The 13,485-nt window shown below is 34.5% G+C and overlaps 1 protein-coding gene across 5 annotated transcripts in view; it reads left to right on the top strand.

Annotated features, from left to right (window-relative positions):
• Nucleotides 1–13,485, top strand: part of ADGRB3 (adhesion G protein-coupled receptor B3) — a 721,030-nt gene that overhangs the window by 655,886 nt on the left and 51,659 nt on the right. For 4 of the 5 annotated variants that reach the window (XM_053904766.1, XM_019417653.2, XM_019417650.2 and 1 more), the window contains 4 exons: nucleotides 1,523–1,589; nucleotides 4,091–4,176; nucleotides 11,322–11,420; nucleotides 11,745–11,916. In XM_053904766.1, coding sequence (XP_053760741.1) covers nucleotides 1,523–1,589; nucleotides 4,091–4,176; nucleotides 11,322–11,420; nucleotides 11,745–11,916 — 424 coding nt within the window. The remainder of the gene's footprint in view (nucleotides 1–1,522; nucleotides 1,590–4,090; nucleotides 4,177–11,321; nucleotides 11,421–11,744; nucleotides 11,917–13,485) is intronic. The other variant, XM_019417654.2, reaches the window with a different exon arrangement.

Raw genomic sequence — 13,485 nt, 5'->3', positions numbered from 1 at the left:
CAGTATAAATCCAGTATTTGAAAGGCACTGTATTGGAGATATAGCAAGAGGTAGGAATTATGGATGATATGGTTCCAACTTTCAAAGAGTTTTGTGATTGAAACCGAGCACAATATAATGAGTAATATGTCAGTTTAAAGATTAACTCACAAAAATACAGTAGAAAATCAGTGGCAGTCTCAGAGACACCAAACTACAGTGTTCTATCAGACTACAGGCTTTTCGCCCAGGTGTTTTATTTTAAAATGTAGATATTAAATTATCACCCCCAAAGTAGGAAAGTAGAATTTTATCTGTTCACTGTTATGGCAAGGAGAAGTAACTAAATGCAGACTTCGAATACTCACATACACACACATTTGTTTTAGGTATATATCGATACATGCATTGCTGTGTGTGTGTGTGTGTGTGTGTGTGTGTGTGTGTGTATAACTACTAGATTAAAATTTTTAATTAAGATAAAATTTATGCAGAGCAGCATTCACACTGTTAAGTGTGTAGTTCTGTGAGTTTTAACAAATGCCTAAGTCAGGTAACCACCACCACAACCAATATAGAAAAAGTGTATCCTTAGAAGCAATATACAACAGTTATTGTTAATTGTTGTTAATTTTGGAGGCAGCATGATGATTCTGTGGACCTAGAACTAATATTGACAGGGTCAAATGTCAAAAGCAGATGCAAGAAGTAGTAAGTGTGACTCATTGCATCAGCAGAGATAAAACATCTCCTGGTGTTTTCCTACATTCCTTATATTTCCTTATATTCCTGGACTATGCACATGCAGATGGGCCACCTTGCAAAGCCTCCAGTGCCAAGCCCCATGCCTTCTTCATGCCTCTCTACTGTGAGAGAATAAATGTTCTTACCTAAATGGGTTACCATGTCAATATCAGTACAAACCTGCATCTCCTGGTGAACTTAGTAATTGAAATAAACACAGCCACACTTATTTTTATTCAGAAGCTTATCTTTACTGAATTTTGTTAGTAGTCTGGGGCAAAAGTAAAATCAGAACAAAAAACAAGCACACAAAATATATATTATTTGTTCCTTTCAGTGATGGCTTTTAAACCAATTTCTCCCAATATCTCAATGGCCTCAAGGAAGAACACATAAATGGCATACGCAAGACTCTAAAAGCATGCTGTTCTTGCTTGAAAGAGCATTTGAAAATTTTCATAATGGATACAGAGCACCATTTTACAAAACTTATGTGATAGTCACCTTTGTACTAAAAGTCAATATAAAAATCTCACTGGAAGAGTAATTTGTCTAAAATGTTTTAACTGCCTGAAAGTAAGGCCTTATAATAAAAGTTTCTTTTCTGCGAAAGGTGTATAGTGTTTCTCACGCATCAAATGCTCTCATTTTCGCTTTTTCCACCTCCTCCATGCATTTCTGCTTAATTACAAACCTTCAAAATGGGCCCAAATTTGAACGCTAAGTAATTTGTATCACACTTCAATGGTTTAGCACTTATCACTAATTTCTGTTAGTTTTTGTCTGATGTTGTTTTTAGCTGCTGGCTCTCTCTTGAAGGAGGACTACTCTACGCTTTTGTTGGACCTGCAGCTGCTGTTGTCCTGGTAAAACATCAAAATCTACTCATTCTGTTTTCTTATCAAAGACTACTTGGCTTCAATTACAGTGACAATTTTTGTGTTCACTGTAAAGAAACTTTAACGTAGAATGTATTATAACTTCATTATTAATTACTACTTAAATTTGAATACCAGCTGCTCTTTAGTCCTTTAGTACTCTAAAATACTCTTACTTTGAAGACTGAAGAATACTGAACATGCGAGTGTGGGATTTCTCTTACAGTAGTTTCACATTTATGAAGAAGTTTGAAAAGTTTCAACCGATTCTTCATTGTTACTGTACACAATCAATTATCATTTCACTTTGCACCATTCTGTGCGATCTCCATCGTTGTTAAGATCGCTTAATCTTAGTAACTGCTGCTGCTACCAAATGTCAATAAGAAAACTTATGTCCATGTGTCCGAGTTTCCTAACCTCAGTGCACAGATTTTGGATAACATATTTCTTTGTTGTGGGGCTGTCCTGTATATTTCAGGATGTTTAACAGCATCCCTGGCCTCTACCTACTAGATAGATACCAGTAGTATCCTCTGGTTGGCAAAAATCAAAATTGTCTCCAGACATTTCCCAATATTCCCTGTGGGCAAAAATCACCCCCGAGTTGAGAACCCCTGCCGTATTTTGTGCATAAGGATTTAATTTTTTTTCTTTTTAGAATCACTAAATAATTCCTTTACATATTTAATTATGGGAACATGGAATTTGCTACCAATTTACCTTTCGTTCTCTCACTTTGATATTCTAGATTACAATACAAATCTTTCTTGTCTAATAAACCTTTAAATGAAAATGTAAGGGGGAAAATGGTCTGAATTAAATACAAAGATCCACATCACTGTGCAATTAGAGTTCTAATTGGAGAACTACCCTTTGGTTTCTTGAACAATTCATTGCATATATGGAAGCTAGCAATATCTTTATTAATAACTCTATATGATTTTTTCTTTCTTTAACATTTGCTCTCCATCCTCTAAACTATAGCAGGGAGCAGAAATTGTCCATGATTCACAAGACAAAATCTAGGCATCAGTCTTAGAGAAGAGCATAGGGAGATGGAAGCTATTAGGCACATTTTTGTCTGCTGCATCGAATTCTTATTTAATCAATTGAATTATTTCCCTAAGGTACCAAGTTAATATACATATAACCCTAAAATGGAGAAACAAAGAGTATATGTATAATTGAAAAACCAAAGTATGGTCTTTGGAGTAGTGATGGATTCCCTCATGATTAAATTGTAGATTAATAGAATCCATGGAATACACTTTTTTCTCCTAGTTCATATAATGAGAAATGTGAAGATGAGTAAGTCTTTCTCTTGATTAAATGGTATCTTGTCAGAAAGCTATGAAGAGTGACACTTCCTAATAAGTCCCTACCTATCAGTTGCTTTGGATCTTCCTTATACCAGCAGTTAAACAGATTTCAGCTTTATATTTCATCTGGCCAATGTTCTGGGAAAAAGGAATTTTTCTTTTTTCTTAACCAGTCATCCTGTTTAATTTAAAACAGACTTTTGTGAACCACTAGTTTCAATGTAAAGGCTTCATCATTTGCACTGGGGGACGCACCAAGATTCCATTGATCATGGAGGGTAAGGGGCAGGAAGGCAAAAAGAAAATATTTTTCCTTGATTATCTTGGTCTCAGCGTTGGACTGGATTCCTTTGTCAGGAAGTGCTGGTAGGTTAGAGAACTGTGGGCGCTCATCATAATAAGTTGCTACAAATAGACCACAGCCATCTCTACAGCTTTTTACAATTTTACTTGAGAGAGAAAAATATGTGTGATTTCATTTCAGATGTATTATGCGCAAAGATCTTTTAAGTGAGGGTAAGAGAGTCTTAGAAAATGCTGAGAAGTGTTCAATAGAGCACATTTTAAGAGTTGATGTTAGTATCCATCTCCTAAAGGATGCTGGTGAGTTGAATAGGCTTTCTCTTTTGTCTAAAAAAGCATGGTACATCAAAATGCTCCCCCAACCCATAGGAGAGATAGCTACACAGTATGAGGAATTTAGACAATCTTTTCTCACTTCTGGGGACAATGACAAATTCTTAGCACCTTTGGCTGCCAGGGCTCAATCTAGTCTCACACTGTGAGACTGAAAATCTTTTGACTCTCATAGGGTAAAACTCATTTAGACAATTGATTTTAATCAGGGGTGACTTAGAATGCCAGACTCACATATTATGGCACTGTTTAAAAGGTAGACAATTGAATGTTAATCTCCTCAGTGTTAACTGCAAAGCATGGAAATTTAATGTACTTAATGTACTTTAAAACTTTAAAGTTAACACACCATTGTTAAATTGTTCTCCTTTATGCACATATAAAATATTTGACAAGTGCTTTCTATCACTACTGTTGTGAGTTTATAATTCTGAAATGGCTATAAATTAATCAAAGAGGGTTTTCAGGAGAAACAGGGACCTAATTTCCTTCAATATCATTGAAAGGTCAACCTTTGTTTCTGTTTGACAGGTCAACATGGTGATTGGCATTTTGGTATTTAATAAACTTGTTTCCAGAGATGGGATCCTAGATAAAAAGCTCAAACACAGAGCCGGGTAAGCTGCAATTGGTGGATTTTGTAGGTTCCTTACCAGTGAATCCCATACTCCAATTCCAGATCATCATTGACTGCATTTTAACTGTGCCTTGAATTTTGTTCCTGATGAACCGATGTGTCTGGTAGAGTCTGCCATTCAGATTTTTTTTTTCAATGTGCTATTCTTAAGTAATGCAATTAATATCTAAAAATAATTTTAAGACCATTAGAAAGTCTGGGTTTGTTTGTGTGTATTGCTCGTTTGTAAGATAAGAAGATTAGATGTTAAGGCTGGAGTGAAAATACTTGTTCTTTTGTTTGTTTGTTTGTTTCAAGTTTTATTTAAATTCCAGTTAGCTAATCTATAGTGTAATATTGGTTTCAGGAGTACAATTTAGTGATTCATCACTTACATACAACAGAGTGATCATCATAATAAGTGCCCTCCTTAATGCCCATCACCCATTTGGCCCATCCCCTGCTGACCTCCGTTAAACCTCAGTTTGTTTTCTATAGCTAATAGTCTCTTATGGTTTGTCTCCCTCCTTCTCTTTTTTCTTCCTTCCCCTATGTTCATCTGTTTTGTTTCTTAAATTCCATATATGAGTGAAATCATATGGTACTTGTCTTTCCCTGACTTGCCTCACTTAGCTTAATTCTCTATAGCTCCATCCATGTTGTTGAAATGGCAAGACCATTCTTTTTTATGGCTGAGTAATATTCCACTGTGTGTGTGTGTGTGTGTGTGTGTGTGTGTGTGTGTGTGTATCACATCTTCTTTATTCATTCATCAATTGATAGACATTTGGGCTCTTTCCATAATTTGGCTATTGTTGATAATGCTGCTGTAAACATTGGGGTATAAAAATACTTCTCCTTAGTTGAACATTTTCAAAGTCCCCCTAGTTTGCATCACAATGGACAGGAGGGTAGATCAAACATAATGTTGATATGTGACACAATGGAATCGAGACAAACAATTCCTACTAGGGCAAAAATACTAGATTCTCTTTGATTAATTGTATATATCAGAAAATTTCTTCACATGAAACAATCACTAATGAAACAGTATTCTTGTCATATATTTTCATTTTTTATGATGTTTTGACTATAAATTGTTAGGAAGAGTTATTTTTAATTTTCATTTGCACATTTTAACCACTTATAAAATTTAGGAAAGCATCTCCTTTAATTTTACTGTTACTATGATACCACCACATTTAATGACTAATAACATTCCATAAGCAGATTGATATACCAGCCTTTTAAGGTTACATAGTCACCTCATCTTACAAATTTGTAGAAATCTAAAGGAAATCTTAATGCTTTTGAATTTTCTTGTGTATATTTTCTTATAAAAAGTTTATAGCTTTCTCCTTTCTATTTAGCTGTACTTTCATTCAAAACTTACCCTACAATTGTTATTTCTTTACTAATTTATAGTACTATTTAATAGTCATAGTATTTGATCACTGACCAGTGAGAATTTTAAGTCCTTTATGTTTTTATAATCTATGCAATGACTTCTAAGATAACCAAGGTATGTTTTCCCCTGGTAAAAGACTAGGTTTAATGCTTATATAAAATATAAATATAAATATAAATATAAATATAAATATAAATATAAATATAAATATAAATATAAAAATTTGATACCATTAATATCAAACATTAGAACTGCAGTGATGTAACAAAACATCACTGGAGGTTCCCTTCAAAGAGGGGCCAACACGTCAGAGGAGTCTCCATAGACTTTTCACTTCAGATGAGTCTCTATAGTATCTTTAACCAGGTAAACCTGAACCTGCACAGACACTGCTTTCTGTACTACTTGAACTTGAAGCTTTCACACTATTATTCTGCCATGTATGGTTGGACTTGGAGCAATAGCTTCAGTATTTCTGCCCAGATTAATTATATAAGAATAAATTGACCATACTGAGTATGGTGTATGGAAACTCACTTCTGCAACTAGTGGCATGCACACACGTGTATTATTAATTGGAGGCGTGGGGGTTAGTGGTTAGGAGAAAGCTTTGAGGTAAAAAAATGTTTTTAAATAAAGCCATGCTCAGTATCTAGCTCTGTAGTTTACTAGCGGTGTGTGTCTTTCGGCATGTTATTTCATTTTTCTGGGGTTCGGTCTTCATACCTGTAAAATGGGGATAATCACTTTTGCTTCATAATAGAGTAATGTGTATAAAGGATTCATTAGAGTAGCAAATAACAAGTACTCATTCAACCAATTGTGGCTATTTTTATGATGAGTTAAATGAAGAAAAAACCCTGATTTCTATCAATCAAGCATCTATGATTCCACCACTGATGACCTTGAGGTCAAAAAAAAAAAAAAAAAAAAGAGATGAGATCATCAGAATGAGTATAAAGCTAAGGATTTATTACATTTGCAGTTAGTATTTTTTTCTCATTTAATCATTTTATATGTAATATCCAGTTTGATTCACATAGCTCTTTGTAAGAGAAAACATATGTTTAAGAGAAATGACAGCTTTGTCATGTTGTGAATTTAGAAATTATCCACTTTAATCTACACATTAATTTTAAAACGTCTATTTATAAAAATAGTATTAGAAGTTACATCTGTTTTACTGGCAAAATGGAGCCAGTGTTTTTCTGGTTCAAAGGCCACTATTGAGGAAATAAAAATGTTAATATGTGTATAAAAAAGCAGAATGTTGATTACTGTTCAAAGCAGAAAAGAATTATCAACAAGTTAATAACTCTAGGTGTTAAGAAAGTCTTTCTATAATATAAAATGCAATTTATGCCGAAGTATGTATAGATTGAAATTTGCTATTTCAAAATGTTATTGAAGGAAATTTTTTAGAAAATATAAGTGATAAGCAGCATCCGGGTGGCTCAGTGGGTTTAGAGTCCGACTTGGCTCAGGTCACACGATCTCACAGTTCGAGGGTTTGAGCCCCTCATTGGGCTCTGTGCTAACAGCTCCAAGCCTGGAGCTGGAGCCTGCTTTAGATTCTGGGCCTCCCTCTCTCTCTGCCCCACCCCTGCTCTTACTCTGTCTCTCTTTCTCTCAAAAATAAATAAACATTAAAAAATACTTTAAAAATATATGTATATATAAGTGTTTGAAGCTATTTCACTTCACAGAGAATCAGTGAAGGCAATCATAAAGACTTCAGTGAACAATCAATAATCAGAATTAACTATGGAAACGTTGAGCAGGAAGTTAATTAACTTAACAGTTGATGCCCCTAATTGTAAATATTGACCATTTCAGATTGAAAAAATATATATATCATGTTTATGACTTGATATGTTTATGAAACATTGTTTATTATTTAGACTCAAATATGTTCCTCTTCCCATTTTTTCTTTGTTTCCTCCATTGTATAATTAATCATTATAAACTAACCAAGCATAGTTTATGCTCAATAACTATTTATAAAGGAATGAGTGAATGAATATTTAAAAATACAGTGTCTTGACAAGTTTATTAATACCCAAATTATATTAAGTTTTTCTAACATGTAAAATATAGTTACCCAAAAGGGATTGATTGTAATTAACACATCCTATATAAAAAAAAAATGGAAATAATGAAAAGACAAAATGGCATGTGTCTTCTTAGAACATCTCAAGCAAAATATTTCACTTTTTTTTCCCTTTTTCTTCAATGGGACTTTCTTATCTACTGTTTTAAACTGGTTTTATCTCATCTACATAAGTTAAGGAAACTACCAGGATCTTGTACAAGTATCATGAGATTTTTCCAAAGGGAAAGGGTAATATTTTCTTTTCAGGTAGTTTACATGGTATCAACAATAAACCAATCGGACAAATTTTTTTTTTCTAAGCAAAAGAAAAACAAAATTGGGACGGGAAACTTGTAGACCTCAAGACCCTGCACGAGTAGACAGCATAATCTGGGTGAAATGACTGTGTTGCTGCCCTGGTGAATATGGTAACATTTGAACTTATGGGAAATTCAATTTTTTTAACCGTTGACACTTTTTATTTTATACATGTATAATTTCCCCTGTAACAAAGAAACAAGATTTTATTTCCATTGCAGCAACCCTGTTCTGCATTTAGACTATGTGTTCTTCATACTGTATTAATTTCTGTAGTGGTCATACAAACTAGGGGAAAATATTCTGTCTCCTTGGATAACGTATCTTTCCTCTGCTCCATATACATCTAATAGTCAAATTCCAAAAGTGCCCAACCAGTTATCATCAAGTGTAGCTTTCAACAGTTAGTCCTGACTGAAGGAAGTATGTATAGCCTTTTAGTCACAATCAATCTCAACTAAAGAGAAATAAGCATTTCAAATACTGACTTCAGATTTATTTTCAGGAAAGTCCATACTTAGAACAAATTAGTTTTTCTCAAAGCTAAAATATTCGTACCATATAGTAAAATTAATTTTTAGTCACCTTTGGCTTTTCAATCTTGTTTTAGAGCCTAGAGACAAAGAGTCCTTAAACTGAGAAAACCACATTTGTATTTAAAGCACAGATACCCAATAGCATATCTTCTCTGATAAAGGAAACAATAAATAAGTCATGTCTTTTTAATATTAATCTGATGGAACTTAACAAGATTGAAGACACTCAAATATATAGTTGCAATTATGTGAATTCCTGCTTTTCATCAGAATAATCTATGGAGCTTTAAAAAACACAAATGCCTTCACCCTATTAAATTGGAGTCTTTGGGGTCTATCTATCTATCTAGATATATATCTATCTCTATCTCTATCTATATAGACGGATAGATAGAGATAGAGATAGATATATAGATATCTCTATAGATATATATTTATCTGATGATCTATATATAGATATGTAGATATCTATATATAGATATATAGATAGATATATCTGATGTGCAGCTACTGTGGAGAATACTGGTATAGGTACTCCTTTGGGAGAAGTTTCAAACACATTAGCATGCCTGTTGAGGCACTCATGATCCAAACTGAATAGACTATTGCTTACTTATTGTGGAAAGTTTGGGCACATGTGCCAGTACATAAGTCTTGGGTTGAATCAGTAAAATGAATAATTTAGTATCATAATTTCCCACCCTCACATCTAACTCTAAAAGCTTTGATTTTTCTCATGAGGTCTACTGATCAATCTACTTAATAGCTTTCAGATTTATTATCTCATCCAAGCACTGTTCACAAATGAGTGCACTTTTTAAAACAAACCAGACATTCTGAATTATGACCATCTTAAGATGTTTCTCTGTACTGCCACTTTTATTAACACATGCCCACTAAATATTATTTTGGAAAAACCTACTAGGAAAACATTTTATTTTATTTTATTATTTTATTTTATTTTATTTTTATTTATTTTTATGGTTCTCATGTACTTTAATTATAAATATTATAGGTCACCTATGGTTTGCTGTAGGTATATTTTATTTTATTTTTTGTCAAATTGGCTTCTATACAACACCCAGTGCTCATCTCAACAAGTGCTGTCCTCAATGCCTGTCACTCATTTTCCCCTCTTCCCCACTCCCCATTCACCCTCAGTTTGTTTTCTGTATTTAAGAGTCTCTTGTGGTTTGCCTCCCTCCGTCTTTGTTTGTAACTATTTTTCTCCCTTCCCTTCCCCCATGGACTTCTGTTAAGTTTCTCAAGATCCACATATGTGTGAAAACATGTGATATCTGTCCTTCTCTGACTGACTTATTTCACTCAGCATAATACCTTCCAGTTCCAGCCATGTTGCTGCAAATGAAATGATTTCATTCTTTTTCATTGCCAAGTAGTATTGCATTGTATATATAAACCACATCTTGTTTATCCATTCATCATACCAAATAGCATATCTTCTCTGATAAAGGAAACAATAAACAAGTCATGTCTTTTCAATATTAATCTGATGGAACTTAACAAGATTGAAGACACTCAAATATATAGTTAGGGCAATTATGTGAATTAGTGAAAAAAGTTGATGGAGTTTAACCTCTTTCCATAATTTGTCTATTGTTGAAAGTGCTGCTATAAACATTGGGGTACATGTGCCCCTATGCATCAGCACTGCTGTATCGCTTGGGTAAATTCCTAGTAGTGCTATTGTTGGGTCATAGGGTAGTTCTAGTTTTAATTTTTTGAGGAACCTTCACACTAGGAAAACATATATTTCAAACATTAACTGCACAAGAGAATTGACGAGAGAAGTATACCATGGAAAATTATTTCAAGATGTTTTGATTTTGAATCAAGTAATTTCTTTTTGGTTTTTCATAAGAAAGTTGTATTTTAATAAATCAGTAATTTTCAAGGGATTATTTTCTAAAGTAAAATGTGTGTAAAGTTTTTTTGTATAGCATGACTTTGCTTCCATGATATAGTAGATTGAATCTGAATAATTTGTATCTGAATTTACATCTCAATTTGTATCTGAAAAATCCTCCAGACTAGAATAGACCATTTAAATGCTGTTAGGTTGGAGTCTATGAAAAAATGTTCAGAAAGAATATTTTGAACTTAATGTTAAAGTGTTTTATTAAAGCATTCAACTGTCACCCCTCTTATTATAAACTAATATTTCATCAAATTTCATCAGCTCCTATATTCAGATCATCCTAAAATATAGATAATACATTGATGGCTGTGAGAAATTTCAAAATAATGAATTTGTTGAGATGAAGGCTACATCTTCCACAAATGATTAAAGACCTAAAATATATATCTTCCTATATCGGGCTTCTGAGATACATGTTTACATTTCAGAAGGTTTTAGTTGGTATGATGTCCCTTCTGCAAATGACAATGAAAATCTTTGAAGCTAGGAGTCCTAAGGCGTCTGATAATTAGAGGTCTGAATAAAGGGTTTTCACCGTATGTCTACACAAACACATGCTTATGTTTAACTCAGTGTATTGGGCAGTTTTGATCTGTAGATACAAGGGCCATTTATGGTATAATTGATGGGTATATGCTTTGCATGCAACAAAGGCCCATCTTACTGAAAGGTATAATGTTACAAAAATAATGTGTGGTGTTAATTGCGTCTTTAAAACAACCTAGAGCATTCACTTTGATAAATAAAGTTTTCTGCATGAAATCGTATTAAAAGCTAACTTGCAGCAGCAACGTTTTTTTTTGGTGACAATTCAATATTTTGTTCTTTTTGTGGGTGTTCTGTTTGTTTGCAGTCAGATGAGTGAGCCTCATAGCGGTTTGACGCTCAAATGTGCCAAGTGTGGAGTAGTTTCAACAACAGCTTTGTCAGCCACCACCGCCAGTAACGCCATGTTAGTCCCAATCATTTACATCTTCTTGTTACAAATCTTTTACAGTGCATGTGAGAAAATGCTATTGTGGAAAAAAAAAAATCATGTTTGCTAATATTGGAGCTAAGATGATACTTAAATATTTATAATTGGCAACTGCTTTTAAAACTGTTGTGGGATTGTCTATAAAAAAATAAATAAAACTATCCAATGTTATCTGCTTTATGGTTTCCAAGTTAATGGTCTTGGTGCCACATACAAGAATGCTTTGGTGAACGGGGGTTTGGTTACTGCCTGGGGCGTGGCACGCAGCTACGTAATGTTGCGTTCTCTGTCTCTCAACAGGGCGTCCCTCTGGAGTTCCTGTGTGGTGTTGCCCCTTCTGGCTCTGACATGGATGTCTGCGGTTCTGGCCATGACAGACAAACGCTCCATATTGTTTCAGATACTTTTTGCCGTGTTTGATTCATTGCAAGGTTTTGTGATAGTCATGGTCCACTGCATTCTTCGGAGAGAGGTAAGAAAGAGAATTCCTCTGGCAGAGAGGCAGGATGGTTAGACGATTAATTTCGTTGTTAACAAATATGATCTTTTATTTTAATATCTTCAGATTAAAATCATTTCCCCTAAAGACAGTCATTTGAAAGTTAAAACTAAAGGGAAGCTCTAAGGCAAAGTTCAAGCGGGCTCCTTGGACTCTGAAAGTGACAGTTAAAACAGATGGGACCGTGCAAGAGAAGACGCTGCTGCCCGGGTGCCAAGAATCAGGGAGAGTAGATTCAGGAGAGGTCATAGGCAGAGACGAGTCTGTTAGAGACACTGGTGGGTAAGACGCGGTGGGGTGGCATATTTTTAAGAGGCATAGTTCATAAACATAATACAGTGATATTTCCTACACCCACTCCCAAACCCATGTTTCTTTCTATACAGCATATCCCCATTCCTTCATACTTTACTAATTTCATTTTAGATAGAAAATGTTGAAGATTAATGGGCAGTTCTTGTGTCTCTATACTAAATTCAGTTAAGTTTGCTAAAGATGAATGATTTTGACATGGATATTTATTCTCAGAAAATACCAAAAATGTGCCCAGTCGAGAAGGGATAGGCAGTAATTGTCCTCAGGAACTCTAGATCTATAATCACAGCCTTTCTCCAGGTCATGGTTGAGGTTTATTGTCAGCAGTGAAGAAAACCAGTCCTGCTTCATGAGTTGAGATGCCAACCTGCACCAAATCCACTGAGAGCAGTGATAGATGTCAGACGTGATTTGTTTAGGGAGAAAATATTGTTTTCCAACCAGTGCAAAAATTATGCTGAGTGCTTGAAAGCACTGACACAGTATTTATAAGGTTTATGAGTCATTTTAGTGTTTACTCTGGGGATGGTGGCGACTAAAACACAATGACACAGTGCCATGCGAGTAATTTTGAGAAAATGGTCCACACTGTCATTTTGCATTATCCAGCTTGTTTGAGAACTTTATTATGATGTACACATTGCAAAAATACTCATGTGCATATGAATACATGCCACATGGTTTTTACAGTGATGTGTAAGGTAACCAAAGGTTTTTACCTGATTAACCAGATGGGGAGAACAATATTTCTGAGCTACTTCAGTGAAGTACAGATGTCAGCAATAAACCCATACATGTGTATTCTAAGAACATTATAGGGTGAAGAGTGACTTCACATTGTAAAGGGGGCAGTATATCATCATTTAAAAAATCTGGTTTAGCAGGGTGCCGGGGTGGCTCAGTCAGTTAAGCATCCAACTTTGGCTCAGCTCATGATCTCACCATTCATGAGTTCAAGCCCCACAACGGGCTCTGTGCTTACAGCTCAGAGCCTGGAGCCTGCTTCAGATTCTGGGTATCCCTCTCTCTCTGCCCCTTCTCCATTCACTCTCTCTCTCTCCTTCAAAAATAAAAATTAAAAAAATAAATAAAATGTGATTTAGCTTACAGTTGCCAAGCCTTATAATTCCTTCATCACTAATGTCTACCTGGAATATCAAGATTAAAAATCTTTCAAGTATTCAATTCTTTATAGACCAAAATTAAGTAAAAGTTAAAAAGAAATTG

Source organism: Panthera pardus, unplaced genomic scaffold, assembly GCF_024362965.1.
Source record: "Panthera pardus isolate Hobbes unplaced genomic scaffold, ASM2436296v1 HiC_scaffold_17, whole genome shotgun sequence".
Classification (NCBI taxonomy): domain Eukaryota; kingdom Metazoa; phylum Chordata; class Mammalia; order Carnivora; family Felidae; genus Panthera; species Panthera pardus.
Note: the sequence above shows the minus strand (reverse complement) of the source record. Positions and strands in the feature narration are given on the sequence as shown.